The sequence below is a fragment of the Chanos chanos genome, chromosome 2 (assembly GCF_902362185.1).
Source record: "Chanos chanos chromosome 2, fChaCha1.1, whole genome shotgun sequence".
Taxonomy (NCBI): domain Eukaryota; kingdom Metazoa; phylum Chordata; class Actinopteri; order Gonorynchiformes; family Chanidae; genus Chanos; species Chanos chanos.
Window position 1 is genome coordinate 39,068,233 of NC_044496.1, and position 23,369 is coordinate 39,091,601.

Genomic DNA, 23,369 nt, shown 5'->3' on the forward strand with positions numbered 1-23,369 from the left:
TTTGTTGTAAATGGATGGGACAGATGTTTATGATTTGACTCATGCGTAGCACTTCAGTTGAGGATGGTTTGTTTCTTCCTTGGACTGATTAAATGCAAAATTTGTGTGTGTGTGTGTGTGTGTGTGTGTGTGGGATGGGGGAGTGGGGGTGGGGTCATCGATTTATGGTTGTTTTTCCCTTTATGAGTTATACATCTTCTGGTAACCTGTCTTCATACAGTACATGAGCTATTTCTGTTTCTCTCCACGGTTACTTTGACCTCCCTTTGACAAACTGATCACGCTTTTGGATTGTGTTATTTTGCGTGGTGTCCTTTGCTGTTTGTTTTAGCGTAGGTGTATTTAACCAGGAAATACTTGGAAATGATGAACGGTTAATCTCAGTCTGCCTCAAAATAAATACAGTCTCTCTGTAAACGTCATGCACTACCATGTGCCTTTCCTCCCAATGCAAAGGTTTCCTTTGAAATCTCAGAACTTTGATTTACTGGATCTGTCTGAGCGATGGCGTGAACTAGGTGGATAGGATTAGCATCGCATTATCGGATGATCGACATGCAGGTGAAATCCTTACCCATTAGTCAGTAATTTTGGATATATATGTACACACACACACACACACACCGAATACATGGTTTCAAATTTTAAGGTAATTGCATGTTCCTTATAGTTCAATATGTGACTTCTGTTCAGTCTATGAAGAGACTGAAGCCTTCTCTCTAACGTATAGAAGATGTTTTTTTTTGGTTGTTTGTTTGTTTGTTTTTTTAAATATAGATCAGTAAACGTATCACCAAACCTTGTGGACAAAAGCTGTTTTCCAGATTGTGCAAAAATGTCTTCCAATTGATTAAACAACACTGTCTCTTGAGGGGAAATATATTTATGTGTTTATGACATGTTTTTTATGTTACTGTGTCAGCTGAAGGATGAAGATGCAGATTCGAATCATTAACTTTGAATCTGTTCAATTTCTATGTGTGTATATAAAATGTTTCAATTAAAGGATCTAAAATCAAATTTTCTGATCATTTCTTTGCCTTGCTCCCAAATAATGGCTGTTCAGGTTAGTAAATAACAGGAACAGAATTTATGTATTTACGACAGAATGTATTTCATGGCGTTCGTGATAAGCATCGAAAGACACGAGCCACACTTTCGGATATCTACGCATGTTGTATCACAGCTGTTTATATAAAGAAATGGTACATCCAAAATTCGTTTCATTGGATAACACTATTGTTATTCGGCTCTCCGGTGGGTTAATGCATCACCCATTCGTGTAGCGCTACCTCAGTAACAAAACTTCTCCGCGTATACATTGATGATTGGCTAAAGAGTATTTGTTTGACTTAGGTAGGCGGGACAATCTAGCCTCTCATGTTACAATTACTAACAGAACCTTATGGCTAGTCGTGCTGGTGTGCTCCGCACAGCGATTGCAGTTGACTGGTGTTATCGTAACTCGCTATAGATTTAATACCACATTACAGGGATGAATATGGATATGTTGCGTGACATCTCTTCACAACTGATGGTGATAATAGTCTAAGCAAGTGAGTATGGCTCCATTTATCTATACGCGTGTGAAGACTTGTTTAACCTAGCTAAGCTAGCGTAACAGGATAATGTTAGCATCATATGCTGAGACGGCTAAGCTAACCTCACTATTTTACCAAACGCAAGCTTTTAGCGTAGCAGGTCTTGGTTAACATGGACCGTAAAGTCGGAGAAACCAGATAGTCCCAGTTGAAGTTACTTATTATGCTGGACAATTTACTATTTAGGCAAGATCCCTTTCAAGAGTGTTGTCTACATTTGTCCTGTTTGCCGAGGTTAGCATTATTGTTTGCAAGCAAGTGATATCGGGCATGGTATGTGTTGTCTTTATGAATAATCTGTTTGTAGTACTATGTAATGTATTTTACGTATGGTTAGATTGTAGTTTTGCTCTATTCTTTGTTACCCATTCCAGGAAATGAGCGCTGTGGCTCCGAATTTCAGCACAACTAGTGACAAGGGTCACTTGGTAAACTGGCTTCTAGTGATCTTAATTGGTGGCTAATATAAGTGGCGAGTGATTTGCAGTAATATGAAAATTATTTAAGCTCCATAGTCACAGTTTCTTCAGTGTGAATACCACCATTTGTTTTGTACATCTTATCTCCAGCTTGCTGGGTTAGTTAATGTACAGTACCATGGGCTGTCCATGCAAACCATTACGGACAGTTACTGGCTAGCGTAAGCATCTAATGGCATTTGACTTTCATATTTTAGAGTTAACCACATGTATTGGTGTGCTAATTGGACGAATCGAATACATTACTTCCTCTGACAGCCGCAGATCGAGCTGTCAATCACACATTTGGGAAATATTTTCGTTGTTGACAGAGTAAACGTAGGCTCAGACGATGGGCTGGGATTTTGATAAAGGAGTCAAAATGTGATGCAAGCTCTTGTTTTTAGACTGAAAGATTTGATTTTTGCCCGCTAGTTCGTCTGTGGTTACAGTAGTTGGAGAACAAAAAACAAATATCTGTCGTGTTATGTGACTGACACAAGGTAATTGAACGTTAAAGTTTGATTGTTGGTGACTATTGCCAACACATGGCCAAACGGTCGACCAGAATTGCTGCATCCCAGTTTAACCACACTCCGTTAAACCCTCTCACTTTCGCAAGCGCTTGATTATACGCTAAATAGTTACACAATTTTCAGTTGGGAGTGAAAGATAAGTTCGCAGTAGAATTACTGTTGTTGCTTTAAAACACATCGGCATTAGTGTTTCCTAGAAAATCCTCTTAGTCTATTCGCTAAATTCTAATTTCATACAGCAAAATTTGAGACTTATCTTTGTAGTCTTGTGGAAGTATTTGCTTAGTACTAAACTTTCGTTCGAAATGTTCGAAAAGGTTATTAAAATGAAACTTGGAGGAATTAACAAAGCACTGTTTGCTAGCGACGTACACATCAGGCAGTTGATGGTTATTTGAAGAATAGTTCTAACACAGTCGTGGGCATTTTGGCAAGATATACCATGTCTTTTTGGTTTGGTATCACGCTTATCATGTTACCGTCATGTTGTCATCGTGTTGACACAAGCGGATATTTGCAGTATTTATGGTCTTTTACTGCAGTTACACCCTGCGTGCAGCTGGGTGCAGAAATTTAGCCTAGATTTGATCCTTCGTTAAGGCCCATCTGGTTTGCACATTTGGGGGCTGGACTTTTACTCCAGGATGTTAGACAGTCTTACATAACTGCCACTGGGTTGCTCTCTGAGTTAACCACCTCATGTTTTTTTTACAAGGGGGCTCTCAAAGCCTCAGGCCAGTGGGAAATTACCCCCCCCCCCCTCCCCCCCCAAACTCTCTGGGTGTGGGGCCTGAGATCCTGTAATAGTCTTGATCATGTCCTGTGGGTAGTATTTGTTTCAAATGTCTTTTTACAGCTTCAAGAAACCAGGCAACTCTGGTCTGTTAGTGGATGAAATGTTCACCTGGAGGTGATATTTTGATGTTTATTGAGAGGTTTCCTGCGACGATGTGACAGACGTGAAGCTTGATGGCCAGTAAAAGATGAGACAGTTTGTGCTGTCAGTGTAGACTGGCTTTTCAGTATGCACATCTTAAATACAGTCTTTTCAGAACTCAACATCTGTGCCGTTCAAACAGGTGGTTTCAACCACTCACTTTTTCAGCTACAGCACATGATGTTAAGATGTTAAGGTTGGGTGATCTTTCATTTGTAGGTACCAGTGGAGTTGTTTCTTCAGTTCTGCAGCCTTTGACTTAAAAATAACTAACTGATTTTTTCAGCGTTAAGTACCATTGAGTCTCAGATTGGCTTTAAGAGATACTCATGTCTTGTTATTGCTTACTGTTGATGATGAAACACTAAATTCCTCCATATTTAATAAGTTAAATGCCTTCTGTTGCATAATTTATCAAAGATTTAATTCGTTGTTTTACATTTGGGCGTGGTACAATGTATAATTAACTCTTAGCCAGATATGTCAAAGACTTAAATTTGTGCAAAATATTTCTTTAAAAAAGGGATCATCAGAAGTCATTTCACTTGATAAGTTTGTGGTTTCTCTGTTGCATTATCTTTTTATAGTTCTTTTATTAATGGGTACAAAAGGACAGGGTTTATGGTTTATCCATTCTGACTGCTCAGTTGAAAACTGCCCATCATTTGTTTTATCATAAGTGTGTCAAAGACTACTTGGGTATAACTGAGTGGACCTCTCATTTCATGTTAATTTTACAGGTCGAGGAGCCTAACTGCTTCGGCATCTTGTAGCTGAATACTTCCCTGTCATCCTGAGTGGAGTTTTATCTGTATGGGAAAATGGCCCCCCTCATCCTCATCTGGCTGCAGGAGTCATAGCTTCAAACAAGACCTCAAAATGGAGAAGAAGCGCAGAAAGAAATGAAAACTCAAGCCATGTCTTATTTCGGCTTCTCGTGGTTCTGGACATGAAAACCCCCCAATAATTCGATGTTTTGTAGAGTTTATGCTTATGTTCAGCTTTTTTTTCCCCATACATGATGAGTTAATGGACATTATAGCCTGCTGAGGGCCTCATGAATAGTGGACTCAGACCTTCTTGGATGGATTGCATATCAAAAAGGACTGCAGGGACCATGACTCTATCAGCTGTCTGGCTTTCGATGGTCGTTATCCTGCTCATTGGCAGGTTTCCATTGGTTGGCACAGAGAGAGAGGGTGGGGCTTCCTCCTCCTCCTCCCCCTCCCCTTCCTCTCTGTCAACAGCAGAGGAACCTGTGAGCTCAAACTGTTCTCGGCTCACTCTGAAACTGGACTTTTCCTCTGAAGTAGTAGAACACGGTAAGGGACTTCCCAAGACTCCATCGGTACTACCACTGTCTCTCTCTCAAAAACACAAAAAACAAAACAAAAAACCCACCCAAAACAAAACTCCTGCAGGCACAAAAACATAAATTCTTCCAAAAGGCTAAATTTAGGCGCTGTCTGTCAGTGTGTAGAATAGTATGGGTTGTATTGAGACCTCTGGCAAAAAGGCTTTTATAGTACAGTTGTAAAACTGGCCTCTGTCTTCACTTGGAAGAGCTTTGGGGAAGGGGAGGTGGTTTGGCCCTGTCCAGACCTGTGTCCACATGCTTCATACTCTCATCGGTAAGATGGTTTTGACCAGTGAATCAGCAGTTGGTCCTCAGTCCACATTGTGGTCTTAGTTCACACTGAATGCTTTAGATATTGCTGTACTGTTCAGTGTAATTTAGGGCTGCCACAATTTTTTTAATCAGTTAATATGTCAGCTATCTTACCAATTAGACGATTAATCTAAATGATCAGTTTTCCTCCAAAAACTCAAATTGACCATTTCATTTAAATTCATTTTATTTTGACAACAACAAACTGTATGTCATTGTGGTGGTTTTGCCTTTTCTGGCGGTCCATCATCCACAGTAGCGCCTGTGTGTTTTCTCTTCAGGTGCTCGTGCATAGTGCTAGTTCTGTTGTGGTATGCCATCAAAACTTTGCACAGTGTACAAACCACCTTTGTGTTTTTGTGATAATTTGAAGTATTTCATTGCATTCGAAGCTTTGGGTCTTTGGAAACTTTTACACTGAACCTCTTTTGCAGCCGAGTTCGACTCTGCTGTAGCCGCCATGATTTTTTAAAACTGTAGTGTTGACTGGAGCCGACCAGTGACGGGACCCAAAAATTGTTGACGTTATGCATGCGGCACATGCATAGTGATATTGAAGAAAAACATTTGTTACAGTGAATTGAAGCATTTTAGAAATCAAAAAGGTAAATCCATTAAAAAAAAAAAAACATGCGTCGGTTTAAAATATTGATGTCGACTAATCACGGCAGCCCTAATGTAATTTAATGCATGACTTTTCTAGGGGCATGGATTTTTCAAGAAAAAATGATTTCTCAGCTTGCCAGGCAACTTTGCTGAACACCAAGATTGTCAGTTAGGAGTATACCAGAGAGAATAACATTAATCTTTTCATACTTTGAACAGTCCTGCATTTTGTCAGGATGGTCATTTAAGGGGGCATTTACTCCTGTTCATTCATTTAAGCTGTTCTACACTTCATTAGACTCACTCACTAAAAAAGATGCCTGTCTCCTACCTGTAAGCAATTTATTTGGCATTTATGGGTTTCTGCCAAATTAGATGGTCTTACCTGATGGAGCTGTTCCCCTGGAGGCCCATGCTGGTGGAGAGTGGAACCACTAGTGGAGCGCTGAGCCGAATCATGCAAACCATAACGTTCTCACAGAGATTATAGTGTAGTGTTTATAGTGTGGGTTATGATGATAACGTATCATGGCATAAGTTTAGAAGCTGTTATGTTGTTTTATGATGTTTTTGTTGGATAAGAGCAACTGGTTAGTTTTCCTGTGTGAGTGAGGACAGATGCACCTTGAGAAGCTGGGGCAGAACTTTGACTGTGCGACCTACATTAATACCCAGAAAGCTGCTTCTTGATTGGCTACAGATTTGGAGCTCCCCCAATGGCATATTTGTTCTTTGGTCTCTAGTGAAGAACGTTTGCATTCTTTCGGCCTGTGAGAAGTCCACAGTTGTCTTGGGCAGCTCCAAGGTTTGGTGTCTTGGACAGGCCCGTATGCACTATGCCCGAACATGACGTGATATTTATAGTGACCTGATTACTGGCTTGTGAATGTACTCTCTGTGCCACAGACCCATGCTTCCTCTTCACTGAAAAATGTATAAGATGTTGGGGTAGAAGGTCACTGTTTCATTTTGAACTTTTTTTTTTGTTAAAGGTTTTACAACTGTAGGGAGGCCTTTAACTTGTGACCTATGGAAATGTGGATTATGGTGAGGAGTTTAGGAGTTTCAGTTACTGCATGGCACTATTTCATTGGAAGATGTGCAGTTTTCCTTGTGCTCCCGATTTTGGATCTTGAGTATTAAGCACCTTACAATAAGAAGCATATTTTTCTGAATAAGAGTGCTACTAATGCGTATAAATTCAGTCATATGGACCATTTGGAGCTAATCCGGATGCATCCAGGTCTAAACCTCTAAATGAAGCGGATGTGAACGGAGTTAGGTTTCACACTGTGGTATTTGCCGTCGGTAGAGGGTCTGAGAAAATGGCTTCAAAGGCAACATTGTACTAGCCCACATCTCACCAATCTGTGTCACGCAGTCTTTTTTACTGTTTTCCTGTGAATTTGATCAGCTCCTACTGTACTCAATTACTAAGAGATGTAGCGGAGAAAAAAGTTCTGGTTTCAAGGCGCTCTCATACACAGACCAAGAGGCACATCTCTCTCCAGGGCGTTTCTAACAATGCCTCTTTTCAAAAACGTGGTGTAATGAATTACATAAACACAGCCAGTGAAAGGATTTGGGCGTTTTCAAACGCCACCCAAGCTTTTACCAGCTCTCTCTTGTCAACTTCTGTGTTGGAATACATGTCACAGCTTTTAACATGTTTGCTGTAACAAGAAAAAGGATTTTAGAGGATGACTTCTTGACATCTCCTGTCTGTCTGTCTCTCCATCTCTCTCTCTCTCTCACTCACTAAGTGTAGTTGATGGTTATGATGCATGGTTGCCTTGAACGACATTCTTCTTCATGTCTGCTATCTGTATCAGACGATATGATGTACAGGTTTTGCTTTCATTGACTGGTACATTAACAAAAGGTGTTATACAGGTTTTATCTGGTCTGCCTCTTTTACCCATTTGGTAAAGAGCATCAGTCAAAGTGAAAAATGTAATAGTGTTTTTAATGACAGTTGCAGCTGGCTGACATTAAAAGCAGCAGTAATGATAATAACCTAGGCTGTTTAACCTGTTTTATATTAAACTGTTTTATATGAATAGAGTGAGATTTCAAATGCTCTGCATGTGTTTTGAGTGGTGTTTGATGATTAAGACTTTTAGAGATGCACAGATCCGCTTTTTTCAGTTCCGATCCGATTCCGATACCTGGATTTGGATGTTTGCGAATACCAGACCTCTTTTTTCTTGAGTATTATTATTATCATTATTATTGTTGTAGGGATTATGTGTAAGGTTACATGAGGCTGTGTGGTTTACTAAAATATGCGAAAATGTGTTACATTTAAATGTATTCCAAAGCAATTTATTAGAACTGTAGTTTTTGTAGGTTTCACATACAAACAGGTGTAGGAGTGCAAATTACTATGGCAACTCCTTTAACATTTTGAAAAACTTGGACAAATCAAGTGCACGGCAATGCATTATCAACTACTAGTAAGTAGATTTCTATACATGAGTTCAAAAGTAACAAAAGAATTTCAAAGAGTGCAATGGCAAATTGTGATGGAGTATTAGGACCACATTGAGGGGAAAAAAATTCTGAGATGTCAAGAATAATGTTGTAATATTATGAGAATAAATTCGTAATATTACGAGAACAAATCATAGCCTAATACTCCGAGAATAATATCATAACATTTCAGGGAAAAAACATCATTTTTAGGAAAATATACTACCAGCAACCAACAAAACGGACGAGAGGACAGTCAGTGGCAACAGACAGTTTCTTGCACAATCTTTTCAAAGTCCTGATTCTTACGATAATATGGTGCTGATGTGCCAGAAGATTAAGTATTTCGTTATTTGTGAAACCTATACTAAAGTTTAACTTCACAGGATGATCTAAGTTTCTTATTCTTATTTTGCTCTTCTGACATTTCCCCTCTAAAATAACATGTGGCCTAAAATTGCGCCTTTATTCTCGCAAAATTATGTCTTTATTCTCGAAATATCATGACCATATTCTCGAAATCTCAGAATTTCTTTTGCCTCAATGTGGCCCTAATACTCCATTGTAGCAAACTGACAACTCCTTCATAAGATTTTCAAAGTGAATATTTGAAATAAAAGTGCAAGAACAGCGGCAAAATCCGACATTTTCCACGACAGATAGCGATCGAATATGATGAAATTGAGCAACTTCTCTGTAATCCTTATAGCCTTCGTGTTCTCTGCTGGAAGCTTACCGTGCCTCTGGAGTGACCCAGTGAGTGTCTGCTGCCTGGAGTTTTCTTTTTGGTTGCTGGCTAGCATGAACTCCCGGTGTTCTTTCACATGATACTTTTGCAGATGCTTAATTAACTTGGTGGTGTAATACGCGGCGGCACAACTTCCACCTCTTGGATTGTTGGCTTTACATACATTATAAGGTGCTGTCTTGCTTTTCTGTGTTTCGACACTAAAGTATCTCCACTAAGGACATATTGAGTTGATAGCCAACTATAACTGTAACGTTACTAGCTCACTCGGTTGCTGACTAATGGTCTAGCGCCCACCTGTGCGTCTCACACACAGAATTCTGGGAGACAAAAAAAATATGGGGACTACTGGATATCTTTGTAGGACTGTTTAATTACTAATTAATTAATTAATTGATTAATTAATTAATTAGTGCTATAACATTTTGGCTATGGGCTTCAAATGGGATTATTACATATTTATAATTCATAAAAATGTCAGACTATGGAATCTGGATCGGTATGTGGATTGGTAGCGTGAGTCCGATATCCGATGAGTGAATTATGTCTGTATCGGCACCCAATACTGATATTGGATCGGATTGGTCCCAACTCTGATGACTTTGGTTTTCTTACTTAAATTCAAATGGAAATGTGAACTAAACAGAATGCTCAGTGCTGTGTTTAATTATTGTCACCGTGTCTTTCTGTCTGTCTTGCTTTCTTTCTCTGTCCCCCCTATCCTTTTTTTGCCTTCTCTCCTTCTCCTCTCCTCCTCACAATTCCTCTGAATCTGTGGTCCTTTCACTCTACCCTTACATTTTATCTTTCTCTCTCTCTCCCTCCCTTTCCTTCTGTCTTTACTTACCATCTCCTAACCCTTCAGAGTACATAGTGGCATTTAATGGCTACTTCACGGCCAAGGCTCGCAGCCATTTTATCAGCAGTGCCCTGCGGAGCTCGGAGGCGCTGAACTGGCGGATCGTGCCCCGGGAGAACCCAGCCAGCGACTACCCCAGTGACTTTGAGGTGGTTCAGATCCGGCAGGACGCCCACAGCAGTCTGCTCACGTTACAGGACCATCCGTACATCAAGAGAGTCACGCCGCAGCGCAAGGTTTTCCGCAGCCTCAAACTCATCGATTGTGAGTTCAGAACCGTCTCTCCAGACACTGTTTGTCTCTCTCACAATGTCTCACACTCTCTCACACACATGCCACATGCATACTGTCTCTCTCTCACTTGCCTTTCTCTGCATCTCCACTCAGTGCACATATTTACCCCTATAGTTCACAGAGTATTCAATCATTCATAATTATTACTGCCACCACCTCTTTTGGGCTTTAGCCTCTTATCAGCACGAGTGACATAGAGCACCAGCGGGTCGTTCTGTAGTCCCGTATCAGCTGCCGTACTGAAACACACAGGAAAATATACAACAGTGGTTCACCACCCTAGTGTAGTCCCGGAGCCATTTATTGGTTTGTTTTGAATAGAGCTAAGACACCCTTCCTCTGCGGAAGCCGCACCAGTGAATGTTCCAGCACACACAGAACAAGTTGTATACGGCTAGTGATAAAGACAAGCCTATTCTCCTCTGCCAGGCAGAAGCCACCCATCATTTGAAAATGAAGCAAGTTAAATGCAGTGTTTGGAAAGATCTGGTGGGAGGGGATAGATTCTAACCCCTGATACCAGTTTTCGGTAGCCACATGGGAGAGATCAGCATGGGATTGGGATAGAAAGGAGCTGTGTGTTTAGTGGCTTGCCGCCTGAAAGATGCCCCCTCCACCCTTCAGGAAGTTTTGGATGAAAGAGTGCTGTGTTTTCCAACCTCTTCTATACCCCCCCCCCCTCAAATACTACACCACCCTGTAAATCTACAACCAATGCATTAAAAGTCCTTTGCATAATTACCGCTCTTGAATGCTGCCTCAGCATCCCCCCAACATACACACACGCACACACAACATCTCTACAGCTTACCACAAAGTAGAGCCAGCCCCCAGCTGACGGCTCTCCCAGGCCCACCCCAGCGAGGCCATACAAAACAAACTCCGTCCAGAAATGTACACTGCTCTCTCTGGGCTTACTTGAAGCTCTCGAAAGGAAATGAAGCATTTAATCGCCCGCAGTGATATCATTCCTCCCTGATAATAGAGGCGAGTACAGAAAGACATCCCTCAGGTCAGGGGCAGTTAGGGTGGTGGGTCAGCACAAACACGAGCGTAATTATCGCTGAGCTGCGATAGAGACGGCTCATAGAGAGAGCCAGCGTGGGCGAGTCACATGTAATGTAATTACGGTCTTGGAGGGGAAGGCTCAGTAGAGCGGCCTTCGCAATGTGGCATAGCCCCTCAGTGCAGTGGAGGGTGCCTGGTTCGGCAGGGACACTCAGGGGTGAGAAGTAGTGTTTTTTTTTTAAACATCCACTGTTTTTCTCCCCCTCTGCCTCTTCCTCTCCCTTAGTTCTATTAGAGACTGCACAAGGGCTGTGCTGCACTTGGTGTAGCTGCATGGATCCCTTATTAGAGTTGGAACGCTATTAATCTGTTCATTTCTTGATGCTTTCAGAAAGGCTTTGCCAGAACCAACTAATCAGGGAATGAACATGATAATGGAATTAAAATTTATGAGCTGACTGTTATTGTTTTTGATCCATTCATAAACCACATGGGCAGTGATTGCAGTAAGCTCCAGTATATGAGAAGGAGGAAAATTCTTTGTGATACGATAATCAAATTTTTTCACATAAGCCATTGATAATCATTCTTTCATTTCTCAATGGAATTTTAAACAATTCTGATTGCAATGAAGGGGGCGTTTTGATTTGTTACTTGCATCCTCCAGAGTGTTATTAAAATTATTAATAAAATTTCTGTGGGCATTTTAATGAGATTCTTGTTTACGTCTTCTCTAAGTTTGTTTATACTGACTAAAAGAAGAGGAGTCTGGCAGAAACTGTGGCTCAAACTAAAAAGCTCAAGTGTACAAAAAGTTTTTCACACTCACTGTGACTGATGCGACTGTATTTGCATGTTTATTTTTTGTTTAATTTGCTCTGTTCAGTTCAAAGTTTCATCCATTGATTTGTGGGGGGGGGGGGGGGTTTGTATGTCTATCACTTTCTCCCTTTCATCTCCTCTCTCTGGTTTTCTCCGTGTCAGCGGGTGAGTCGGGGACAGACTGTAACGACACGCGGTGGACGCAGAAGTGGCAGTCCTGGCAGTCCTCTCGGCCGCTGCGGAGGACCAGTCTGTCTCTGGGCTCGGGCTTCTGGCACGCCACGGGACGCCACTCCAGCCGCAGGCTCCTCAGAGCCATCCCCAGACACGTGGCCCAGATACTGCAGGCCGACGTTCTCTGGCAGATGGGTCATACTGGTACGCTGACCATTGTCTCAGAGTGTGTGTCTGTGCGTGGAGGGTTTTTGGCAAAAATGTGTGACATGCAAATGTCTGTATGTATTTTTTTTTTGTACTTTTTTTCTTTGATTACATATGAGAGAAGAGTCTGGATTTTTTTTTTGTTTGGGTTTTTGTTTGTTGTCTCAAAAATGAGAGATTAAACGTTGTTTGTAGTTCAGTGTTGTTAAGGACTGCTGTAACTGTGTGTGTGATGTGTCGCAGGTTCTGGGGTGAAAGTTGCAGTATTTGACACAGGACTCAGTGAGAAACATCCACACTTTAAGAACGTGAAGGAGAGGACAAACTGGACCAATGAGAAAACACTGGATGACGGTAAGACTTTTCTCTCTTCGTCCAAAGCGTATCTGCATTTGCCATAAACTGTGGACTATCAGGAACTTATACTTACATTTTTCACCAAATAACTCCTTTCACACGTTGTTCTCCATAAGAGTTTCTATTAAAAAAATGCGTTTTTGAACCGAGACCAGTTGTTGCTATTACAGTGGATCGTCCTTTCTCCACAGGGTTGGGACATGGCACATTTGTTGCTGGAGTCATTGCTAGCATGAGGGAGTGTCAGGGTTTTGCTCCTGACTCCGAGCTGCATATATTCAGAGTGTTCACCAACAACCAGGTACTTTCCTCACACTTCACCTTTAGTCTGTGTTTTAGGGTCCTCCCACTGGAGACCAAAGGCAGTTCAGCTTGTCCAGCGCTTACTGCAGCTGCCCCAGTCCAGTCCAGTCCAGGAGGTCCAGAGACCTGCTAGCTTTCCTATCAGTCAAACACCTTGGTCTGTGATTGGTTGAATCAAACCTGTTTCCTATGTAAAAATCAATCATTATGCGCAGAGGGCGACAAACTGCAGGATTTAAGCCCTCCGGTGCTGGAGAGCGGTCAGATTCAAACCATTGGAGAGTGGTCGGATTGAAATATAAAAAAATATTTATGGGAGTTTTGGCTAATTCAAAATATCCCATCTGTTATTGGCAGAAAAAAGAGCGCTATGCAGTGTAGCTTTGCATAACACACACACACATACAGAGAGGTGACCTTTTAAATGTTCTTAACAGGTGTCCTATACCTCTTGGTTCCTGGATGCCTTTAACTATGCCATCCTGAAGAAGATTGATGTGTTAAACCTCAGTATTGGTGGGCCAGACTTTATGGACCACCCGTTTGTAGACAAGGTGAGTGGAAACACTGCATGAATTCTTTCTCATTTTCTTGCTCAAGGATGCCTTTTATTTTCAGCCCATATGTTTTTCATCTGCCCATCAGTGTGAATGTGTTTTTGTGTGCAGGTATGGGAGCTCACTGCCAACAGAGTGATCATGGTCTCTGCCATTGGAAATGATGGACCTCTGTACGGGTGAGTTAAACCACACCAGCACAATGGTCATTTTAATGATAAACAGACTTAAAGGTGTGTGTGTGTGTGTGTGTGTGTGTGTGTGTGTGTGTGTGTGTGTGTGTGTGCGTGTGTGTTTGTGAAGAAGAAGTGACACAGTTAATATTTATGTGCCTTGCATTGTGTATCACAGTACTTTGAATAACCCAGCCGATCAAATGGACGTGATTGGAGTTGGAGGAATCGATTTTGAGGACAACATTGCTCGTTTCTCCTCCCGAGGCATGACCACATGGGTACGTCTCGCCTGAGGACGACAAGAGCTGCACGCTTTCTCCGACATGTCTTAGCTGTTTTAGGTTCAAACGTATCTCACAGTTATCTGACCTATTTTGCACCAGACATCAGACATCCAGCCCCAAGATCTGAACTTAGCTTATCCATCACAATGTCACGCTGAGATAACAACAAAAGATTACCGTTCTTTTTAGAAACCTTTAGGAAGTCTCCCTTGTGTTGGCTCACTCGCGCACTCCCTTTCTGTCTCGTGATTTCCTCATCTCTCTCTGACAGGAGTTGCCCGGTGGCTATGGCAGGGTTAAACCAGACATTGTTACCTATGGCTCGGGTGTCCGTGGCTCTGGGATGAAGGAGGGATGTCGCTCACTCTCAGGCACCAGTGTCGCTTCCCCTGTGGTGGCTGGGGCCGTCACACTGCTAGCCAGGTGAGACACACACACGCACACACACTGAAACTTATTCTGTGTACTTTTTGGTGTATTTCGTACATTCACATTTATTTTCAAGCATTTTATGCAGTGTTGAATTATAATATGTACAAATGGGCCACAATGCGATAGCCATGCGGAGTCAGATATACAGGCCTTCTTTGCTCTCAGACATGTGGGCGTTAAGTTGATAGGACGTGAACGGATGCGTGCCTTTTGAGAAAAGTGCTGTTCAGACTGGGTTTGTTCCCCTCCCCCCACCACCACTGTGTTTTATCAGTGCTTCAGTGCAAAAACTAAACATAGCAGCTCCATTACACCCACAGTCTGAGGATAAGTGCCCACAGGACAGGTACAGAGTCTTTCTCTGAGAAACATGGTCATGTTTTAACCTGAATGGAGTCAACACACACACCTGCTAGATTTAAAGAGATGTCGCACTCCTATAGGGAAATATGCAGTTTTTTCATAGTCCAAAGTACTACACCTTTTTCCCCTTCACCTCATTTCCAAAGTGTTTATTCAACTGTCCTAAAATGGATAACAGTCTTTCTCAACGAGCAGTTTTGGTGAATTTTTCTTTTGTATTTGTCTTGTTCTGCATGCAGAGTCTGGAGTTCATCACGCTAGCGTCATTTGTTTAACGTCTGTGTTTTTGTGGTCTCTTGTGAAAAGATAAGCTGCTCGTTCTTGTTTCTGCATTTTTATCCTCTGCCAGTTTAACAACTCTTATCAAATGTCAGGTCTGCAGTGTGCAGTCTCTGCTCCACTTCACCATTCAGCGTTTCTTTGCATCAGTGTAGTGCATTTAACCCACAAAGTGGTTTTAAGTCACAGAAGCACAAAAGGTGTCAGAGGGTCGTGGAGCCGATCAGCAAAGACTTGTGGCCTAAGAAAGCAGAGAGCTTGACCGGAGATCATTTGAAAACTCGCATCTCTTATCTGCTTGTTATTAAATAAACAAATAAATGCACCTGAGGTAACCGTGGTATTTCACAAAGGCATAGGTTCAGACGAAATGCCTTGAGAGCAGTAGTGTATCAATCAAAGAGAAGGAACCTGTAAAAAGGCCATTTGGAGAGGGAGGGACTTTATCACTGATCTTTATCACTGGGCAGTATGGCTGGGGCCAGGGGGCGCTGGCCAAGTTGAAAAAGTGGAGTGCCAGAGGATGAAAGAGAGAAGAGGCAGACACGTTGTCTCTGTGTAAGTGGCTTGATGGCCCCAGGTTGGTTCCTGGAGGCTCTGGAGAGATAAATGGAGCATTGATAGATTTTCTCTGCTGACTCGCGACTGCTGCACAAGTCAAAAGGACAAGGGAGGAGTGAATTAAGAGAATCAATCCCTTCTCCCTCTGGGAACAGACTGACACATTCTCTTTGGCTGTCTCTCCCTCTGCACTTCTCTGTGCAGGCTGCACCTTTTAGAATGATACACTGCTTTAATCAGATGGCCCTTCACCTATCTTTTTTTTTTTTTTTTTTTTTTGCTGCCTCTCTGTGTGTCCGTTCTCTCTATCTTTCACTTACTCACATGTTTTATTTCCTCTCTGGTACTTGACCCCATTCACCTCAGTCTCTTTAAAAGAGGAAGTTGACTGGACTGAAGCCACCTCAAGCTTCTTGTTCTTTAGGGAAATTTAATGCACTTTTGTTTTACGTCTGCATTGACTGTCAATGATGGATGTTCCTGATAATCCATTTTTCTGCCATTAAATGATCTATCCCTTTCCTCACAGTTATTTTTGCTATCTTAATTTCTCTCTCTCTCTCTCTCTCTCTCTCTCTCTCTCTCTCTCTCTCTCTCTCTCTTTCTCTCTCAGTACTGTGTTGAATAGAGAGCTGGTAAATCCTGCCAGTATGAAGCAAGCTTTGATAGCATCTGCCCGAAGGTTGCCTGGTGTCAACATGTTTGAACAGGGTCATGGTAAACTAGATCTGCTCCGAGCTTACCAAATTCTCAACAGCTACCGGCCCCAAGCCAGGTGTGTCTTACCTAACACACACTCACTAAAAACAGTTCCTGCACAGCTCACATCTCACACACACACGCACACACACACTAACTTCAGTCTCAGTGTGTGGTTTGTCTTTGCTAACTTGTACATTTGAATTCTTTTAGCATCTTGGATGTGTTTTCAATTAGCATTTTAATAATGCTTCTCCTCTCACTCATTCATTAACCTTGCCCTGTGAATTCACATACGAAAAGATCATTTGCCTGTGTCTGAGCATCAGTGCCTGAGTTTCTCACTGTCTCGCATGGCTTGTCTCCCTGCTTCAGCCTGAGTCCCAGCTACATAGACCTGACTGAGTGCCCGTACATGTGGCCCTACTGCTCCCAGCCCATCTACTACGGAGGCATGCCAACCATCGTCAATGTCACCATCCTCAACGGCATGGGCGTGACGGGCAGAATCGTCGACAAGGTGAGCAGCAGCATATGTGAAGTGTGCCCAGGGAATCTATCCAGGTATAATTATAACAAAACCAAAGGTCAAGTTCATCAGTTTGATGGTGATTGATGGATTCCACTGGCCGTGGTAGCTGATTTTTAAGACTGCTGCCATCGTTGTTTTTGTGGCTGCGAACTGTGGGGAAAAATAAGGACGGCGTCTGTTTTGGACTGTTTCTCATGTCACAGGTTGAAACGTGTGAGAAGTTAAATGTCGATTTTAACATTTCTGCCGTCAGTTCTGTTTTGGTACCTCCTGTTTCTTTCCTGATTTTAGACATGCGTTGTTTGTTGACTAAATCATCTATTCACCTCCCCAGCCCATCTGGCAGCCCTACTTACCCCAGAATGGAGACCACATAGATGTGGCCGTTTCCTACTCCCCTGTCCTCTGGCCCTGGGCAGGCTACCTGGCTGTGTCCATCTCCGTGGCCAAGAAAGCAGCGTCTTGGGAAGGTATTGCCCAGGGCCACATCATGGTCACTGTGGCCTCACCAGCTGAAAATGACGTGAGTAGAACTAGAGATTTATCTCTGACCCCCCCCCCCCCCCCCAAAACCAAGCTTCAGTTTCACATCTGTTTTCTGAGGGCGGCTGTACTTGGTTCTTTCCACTGACCTGGGGGACAGTCAGTCTTACCCGGTCTGAGAAGCTGCAGGGTGTGCAGAGTTTGAAGGCCTGTTTGTTTGTTTGGAATAGAAATGGAGAGTCTTATGTGTTAGACTAAAACCAGACAAGATTAGGACTGGAGCAAATTCCAGTGCTCCAGTGGGGGGGGGGGGGGGGGGGTGTCCATTATAGTGGAACGTCAAAGGTCACTTATGTTTGGAAATCACAGCATAGGTGTAGGTTTTCAGACAAATGTATGTACACAGACTGCCTTGCCCTGTATGAATATTTGGTTTCTGTTTGGGCCTTTGGCCCTGAGCAGTGTAATGTATGTGCACTTGTGTTCATATAAGCCGTTTGTGTGTGTACAGTCGGCCGTGGGCGGAGAGATGACGTCCACTGTTAAACTGCCCATAAAGGTGAAGATCATTCCCACACCCCCCCGCAGTAAGAGAGTGTTATGGGACCAGTACCATAACCTGCGTTACCCACCTGGCTACTTCCCCCGAGACAATCTGCGCATGAAAAATGACCCGCTCGACTGGTGAGTCCTCTCAAGATTTGGTCCTGTGCACCCCTAAATTACTATCAGCTAAATAAACATTAACTCAGTTTTTTATCTTAAGACAATGATATTGTATTTTGGAAAATCAAAACCAGAATTTTTCTCTTTAGATGATGATATTGCACTTTGGTTTTTATCAGAATTAATTTTCTGAAGAATTGATTCTGAAGGCTAAATTAAAAACAGGATTAATGCCCCTCCCAAATTAGCTATTAGGCTCTTTTAACTCTTTCAACTTTGGCTGCACAAGAGTGATTTGTATCTCGGTGACTGAATTTGGATGCATTGACATGAGACACCAGCAGAGGGTGCTATTTCATAAGAAGTCTCTTGACTAGCGGCCTTTGCTGAATCTTTGTCTGGTAGTGAATGTGATACAAATATCGCATAATGTCATTCTGTTTGTGTGGAAAAAGGAACGGGGATCATATCCACACTAACTTCAGAGACATGTACCAGCATCTCAGGAGTATGGGATACTTTGTGGAGGTTCTGGGTGCACCCATCACCTGCTTTGATGCTAGTCAGTATGGTAAGTCTCAGTCAGTGTGTCCCTCCCTGTTAATTTAGCCGGGGCATGTCTACATATGTTTTAAAACTCTCATCATGGGTGTTTTAAGGGATTCCTCTTGTCTGTAAATGCTGGATAAGCTTTTTCTGTGGACCTGTCTCAACCTGTCTGTGTCTGTGTGTGTGTGTGTGTGTGTGTTTTGTAGGGACATTGTTAATGGTAGACAGTGAGGAAGAGTATTTTCCGGAGGAGATCACCAAACTGAGGCGAGACATTGACAACGGCCTGTCACTCATCATCTTCAGTGACTGGTACAACACTTCAGTAATGAGGAAGGTCAAGTTCTACGATGAGAACACCAGGTAGTGTTTCATTATTCCCTGGCCGCTCCCTCAGTCACCTGGCAGTGTCATTAATCAAGGTTTTATTAGAACTCTTTATTACACAGTTCTACAGTCACTTTAGGGGGATTTAGGGTATTCATAAATCACCCGAGAGCTGATTATCCGTTTAAATACATTTAATCAAACTTGTTTTCGTCAAGCACAAAATTAGCGATGAAAAGGCATAAATCAACTCATGAATGAACTTCCTATAGTTCTAAATGAATTTGTTCACCCATTTAGTCACTGCAGGGAACAAGTGACCCATTTTGATGGTAATCCAACAGTTGTTTCTTAAATCTATCAGTGTTTTTCACTTTGTCAGCAGAAATACGCCTGGATCAAACCAGTTTTATGAATGTTTTATGAATGTTGTTGAGGTTTGGAAGTTTGGCTTTTAACTTGAGGGGTGTGTGTGTGTGTTTGTGCGTGCGTGCATGTGAATATGTGTGTATGTATTGATGTTTGTAGGCAGTGGTGGATGCCAGACACAGGGGGCGCTAATGTGCCAGCCCTGAACGAGCTTATTTCTGTGTGGGGAATGGCCTTCAGTGATGGCCTGTATGAAGGAGATTTCACCATGGCAGATCATGACAGTAAGTGTGTGCTAATACACACATGCAGGACACAGGATATGTAATGACATACCTTTCTGAATGTTATGGTTTTTTTTTTTTAAATATTAAAGTTTGAAACAAGCTTTTTGTTATTGCACGTTCTTTGGGTATTTACAGTAGAAAAAAAGTGTGGAAAGGAGCCAGTAACACTAGAAAAGTTCAAAGAAAATGTCATGCCAAGAGCTCATGGAACTCGGTGTGCTGGTTTGGTTCACCTGTCAAGTTTGAAGAAAATCTGATAGGATGGCTGATACATACCGTCATTCATCCTCTGCTCTCCTCCTCCCCCCTCCCCCCGTCCTCTCCCCTCACCCACAGTGTACTACGCCTCGGGCTGCAGCATCGCTCGCTTTCCTGAGGACGGGATTGTTATCGCTCAGACCCTAAAGGATCAAGGTACATAGCTCTCACAAACCCCTCTCTCCCCTCCCCCCTGCCCGACTGCTGTTTCCATGGAGACAGATCATTTGCTTAATGTGTTTCTCACTCTCGCTTTCTTTCCCCCCGACTTGATTTCTCACTCGCACCTCGTTGCCTCGCTTATTGTCAAATCTTTAGGGCTGGAGGTCTTGAAGCAAGAGACCGCGGTTGTTGACAACATCCCTGTGCTAGGATTGTATCAAACACCTTCAGAGGGTGGAGGTCGCATTGCCCTCTATGGAGACTCCAACTGCATAGATGACAGTCATAGGCAGAAAGGTATAATATACCATGGGTCATTATGTGAATAAAGAACATAAAATAGGATAATGTGTTCATAGTGACTGGTCTGGTTTTTCATGTAGGGAAAATGGAAATTGAGAATGGACTAAAGGTTTGAACTTACCTGATAACTTGACTTCTCCACCACAGACTGTTTCTGGCTGCTCGATGCTTTGCTGCAGTACACGTCGTACGGCATGACGCCTCCAAGTCTTACCCACTCTAAAAACAGAGTGGCTCCCCCGACAGGCACGGACAGGCCTCTGCCAGAGAGACTGGAGGGTAATATTACCACCTTTGCTTTATAAATTAAATCAAAGACATCAGCTTTTGTTTATGGCCTCACTCTAAAATGAGGGAAATATGCATAGAAAGTCTGCAGTCTCAACAGTAGATCAACCTGTCCTATCATCTCTGTTTTGATATGAACAGAAATTAATATGTAAAAAGAAAAACAGCTTTATTCACAGCACACCGTCTTAAGCGTAGCGCTTTAGGTGCTGATTAATCATCCTGTAAAGTATGAAATCCTTCTGTTTGTAGACCACTATATTTTACTCATCACTGAACATTCTGGAAAGATTTTATATACCACAGAATGATACTCTGTCTTGAAATGATCCCATAAGTCCTCATTTTACTGAATATGTGACAGCCCTAGCAGTAGTCGCTTTGCAGCGCAACAGAAAAAGATCAAACACAAACGTGTCCGTTAAGGACACACTGTTGGATCATTGATTTTCCTGGATGTGCATTCAGCGTGACCTGAGAGGTTAATCACCTAAAGGTTTTGATTTTCTTTCCAGGCAATCACCTCTACCGCTACTCTAAAGTACTGGAGGCTCACCTGGGTGACCCCAAACCCCGACCCCTCCCTGCTTGTCCTCATCTGTCCTGGGCTAAACCACAACCTCTGAATGAGACTGCTCCCAGGTCTGTAGATTACCTCTTACAAACCGTAGCTGACACCGAGTCTTCTATGGCATAGAATAAAATGTTTTTCTTTTTCCAAATTGCTCTTTCTCATTTGTTCCCTGTGCTGTTCTCATGTAGTAACCTTTGGAAGCACCAGAAGCTTCTATCAGTGGACATGGACAAGGTTGTGCTGCCCAACGTCAGGCCATATCGGCCCCAGGTTCGACCCCTGTCCCCCGGGGAGAGCGGAGCCTGGGACATCCCTGGAGGTGAGTAGAGGAGAGGCTTAACCTGCACCACTGTGAACTGTGCTTAATCACAGTTACTGCACCAGTCACAATGATTTATAGCTCAGTGTCTGAGTGCACTCCACCAGCACAGCCACAGTGGGATTCCATCTACCCCGTTTACTCTATACTGCCTTTTTTTCCCTTTTTCTTGTTTGGTGTCAAAGAAATGTTTTTTTTTTATTGGGGGGGGGGGGCAGTGTAAAGCAAGTGAAGTCTGATGCAGATTTAAGTGAAGCGTGAGTAGATTCTTTAGTCTTCTTTAATCTGTGTCAGTGTTGAGGAGTGATTTTTCTGGAGCTTAGAAACTGTGCCAGTGACTCATGACTCTTCCTCTCTGTGCTCTTAGGTATCATGCCAGGCCGCTATAATCAGGAGGTGGGGCAGACCATCCCGATGTTTGCTTTCCTGGGGGCCATGGTAGTGTTGTCCTTTTTTGTGGTACAGCTTACTAAGGCGAAGAGCAAGCCCAAACGCAGGAAACCTCGGGTCAAACGTCCTCTCTACCTCCAACAGCAGCAACAACAGCAGGTTCTCCACACGGGAAAAAACCCCACAGTGTGAGCAGCCACACTGCACACCAAAGACTCAACACACCAGAATCATGTACATGTGTGTGGACAGGGTGGTCATTTGCTGACCATCGGGAGGGGTTGTGTCTGACAAACTGCCCCCCCTCACCCCACCCCCCGCGATGAAACCAGTCAAAACTGCCACCCACTAAACCAGACGAAGGCCAAGCCTAAAGGACAAGTGCCCCCCCCCCCCCCTTGCTCTCTTCTAAAGAGTCTTTCATTTCAGCGACCAAAAGGAGGAGTTTGGTTGCATTCCTCCTGTCTTTCTTTTTTTTAATTTATTGATGATAATGTGTATTTGATGATTGTCTGGTTTGACTTGTGTAGTTTAATGGAGGTCAAACAAAATGGAAAATGACAGAAATGCTCTGATTTCTGCTGAACTACAATTTGGGACATTTCCTTTCTCTCAGTCTCTCATATCTCTCCATTTTTATATTGCAAGACAATTTTTTTGGTGATTCACTGTCATTTTGTCCTGTTTTCTGTTTTTATAAAATGGGCTGTGTTAACATTTTGTAAATAATATCCATTTTACTTCACCTTTGCTGGTGCAGTTGCATCATCAATATTTTAAATATAGCTCATCTGTTATTAAGCGGCAATACTGGCTTTTGTCCTTTTCTTTACTCACAAATGTTATGGAGAGATTATAGGCTTAGAATACATTGGTTGTTTATCCATCATTGACAACCACTCTCCATTCGATTATGAATATCCCCAAATGTCTTGATGTTTACACCTGTCATCATGGCAGGCCAAGCCAAAACTGCAGTAAGAGTCAGGTTGCACTTCTGTCTCTCTGTCATCAGCTCCAGTAGCAAGACTGATGGCTTTTTTATTTCACATTTCTGTCACACATCATAGTTTCACAGCCAGTCCCACTCCAAACCTCAAATCTTTATAGAGCTTTAAGCCACTGTAGTATCATTCACAAAACAACTGAGATTTCTTTGTCTCTATTTTTGTTTCCTGATTGCAGTTACCTTGCCATTGAAACATTCCAGCAAATGGGTTAGCACAAAGGAACAGTCAGGCTGAAAGCATAGCAGTGGGCCCTCGTAGGGTTGTATGACACATTGGTCTGATATGAAATATAACAACTCCTTAGGACTTCCCTGGCTTACCAAGAGAGTTAGTATGTGGAAATGAGATGCAGGTCATAATGTAGCCGAGCTATACCCAGCATGCATTTATACGTGTGTGTGTGTGTGTAGTGTATATATACATACTATATATAGCAGTGATCCTCAACTC

At 42.6% G+C, this 23,369-nt stretch overlaps 1 protein-coding gene across 3 annotated transcripts; it reads left to right on the top strand.

The window, feature by feature from the left end:
- Positions 1-159: 159 nt before the first annotated feature.
- mbtps1 (membrane-bound transcription factor peptidase, site 1) lies at positions 160-22,717 on the top strand. 3 transcript variants are annotated; one of them, XM_030794352.1, is made up of 23 exons: positions 160-561; positions 4,273-4,854; positions 9,893-10,150; positions 12,173-12,388; positions 12,635-12,745; positions 12,940-13,049; positions 13,489-13,605; positions 13,720-13,787; positions 13,960-14,062; positions 14,340-14,491; positions 16,317-16,478; positions 16,778-16,922; positions 17,269-17,457; positions 17,929-18,101; positions 18,539-18,654; positions 18,839-18,995; positions 19,488-19,612; positions 19,952-20,029; positions 20,192-20,332; positions 20,486-20,617; positions 21,142-21,268; positions 21,389-21,519; positions 21,887-22,717. In XM_030794352.1, exons 2-23 carry the CDS (start codon positions 4,590-4,592, stop codon positions 22,099-22,101), a joined length of 3,291 nt encoding a protein of 1,096 aa, XP_030650212.1. In that variant the 5' UTR covers positions 160-561; positions 4,273-4,589; the 3' UTR covers positions 22,102-22,717. The 3 variants fall into 3 exon arrangements, with proteins under 3 accessions (XP_030650212.1, XP_030650213.1, XP_030650210.1); XM_030794353.1 differs by lacking the exon at positions 160-561 and adding an exon at positions 626-649; XM_030794350.1 differs by lacking the exon at positions 160-561 and adding an exon at positions 1,414-1,556.
- Positions 22,718-23,369: the final 652 nt, after the last annotated feature.

Bases quoted from the DNA above. Each gene is read 5' to 3' on its own strand.
- mbtps1 (XM_030794352.1), top strand. From the start codon at position 4,590: ATGAATAGTGGACTCAGACCTTCTTGGATGGATTGCATATCAAAAAGG. The intron at 4,855-9,892 runs GTAAGGGACTTC...CTAACCCTTCAG, and splicing joins CTCTGAAGTAGTAGAACACG to AGTACATAGTGGCATTTAAT. The intron at 19,613-19,951 runs GTAAGTGTGTGC...CCTCACCCACAG, and splicing joins CACCATGGCAGATCATGACA to TGTACTACGCCTCGGGCTGC.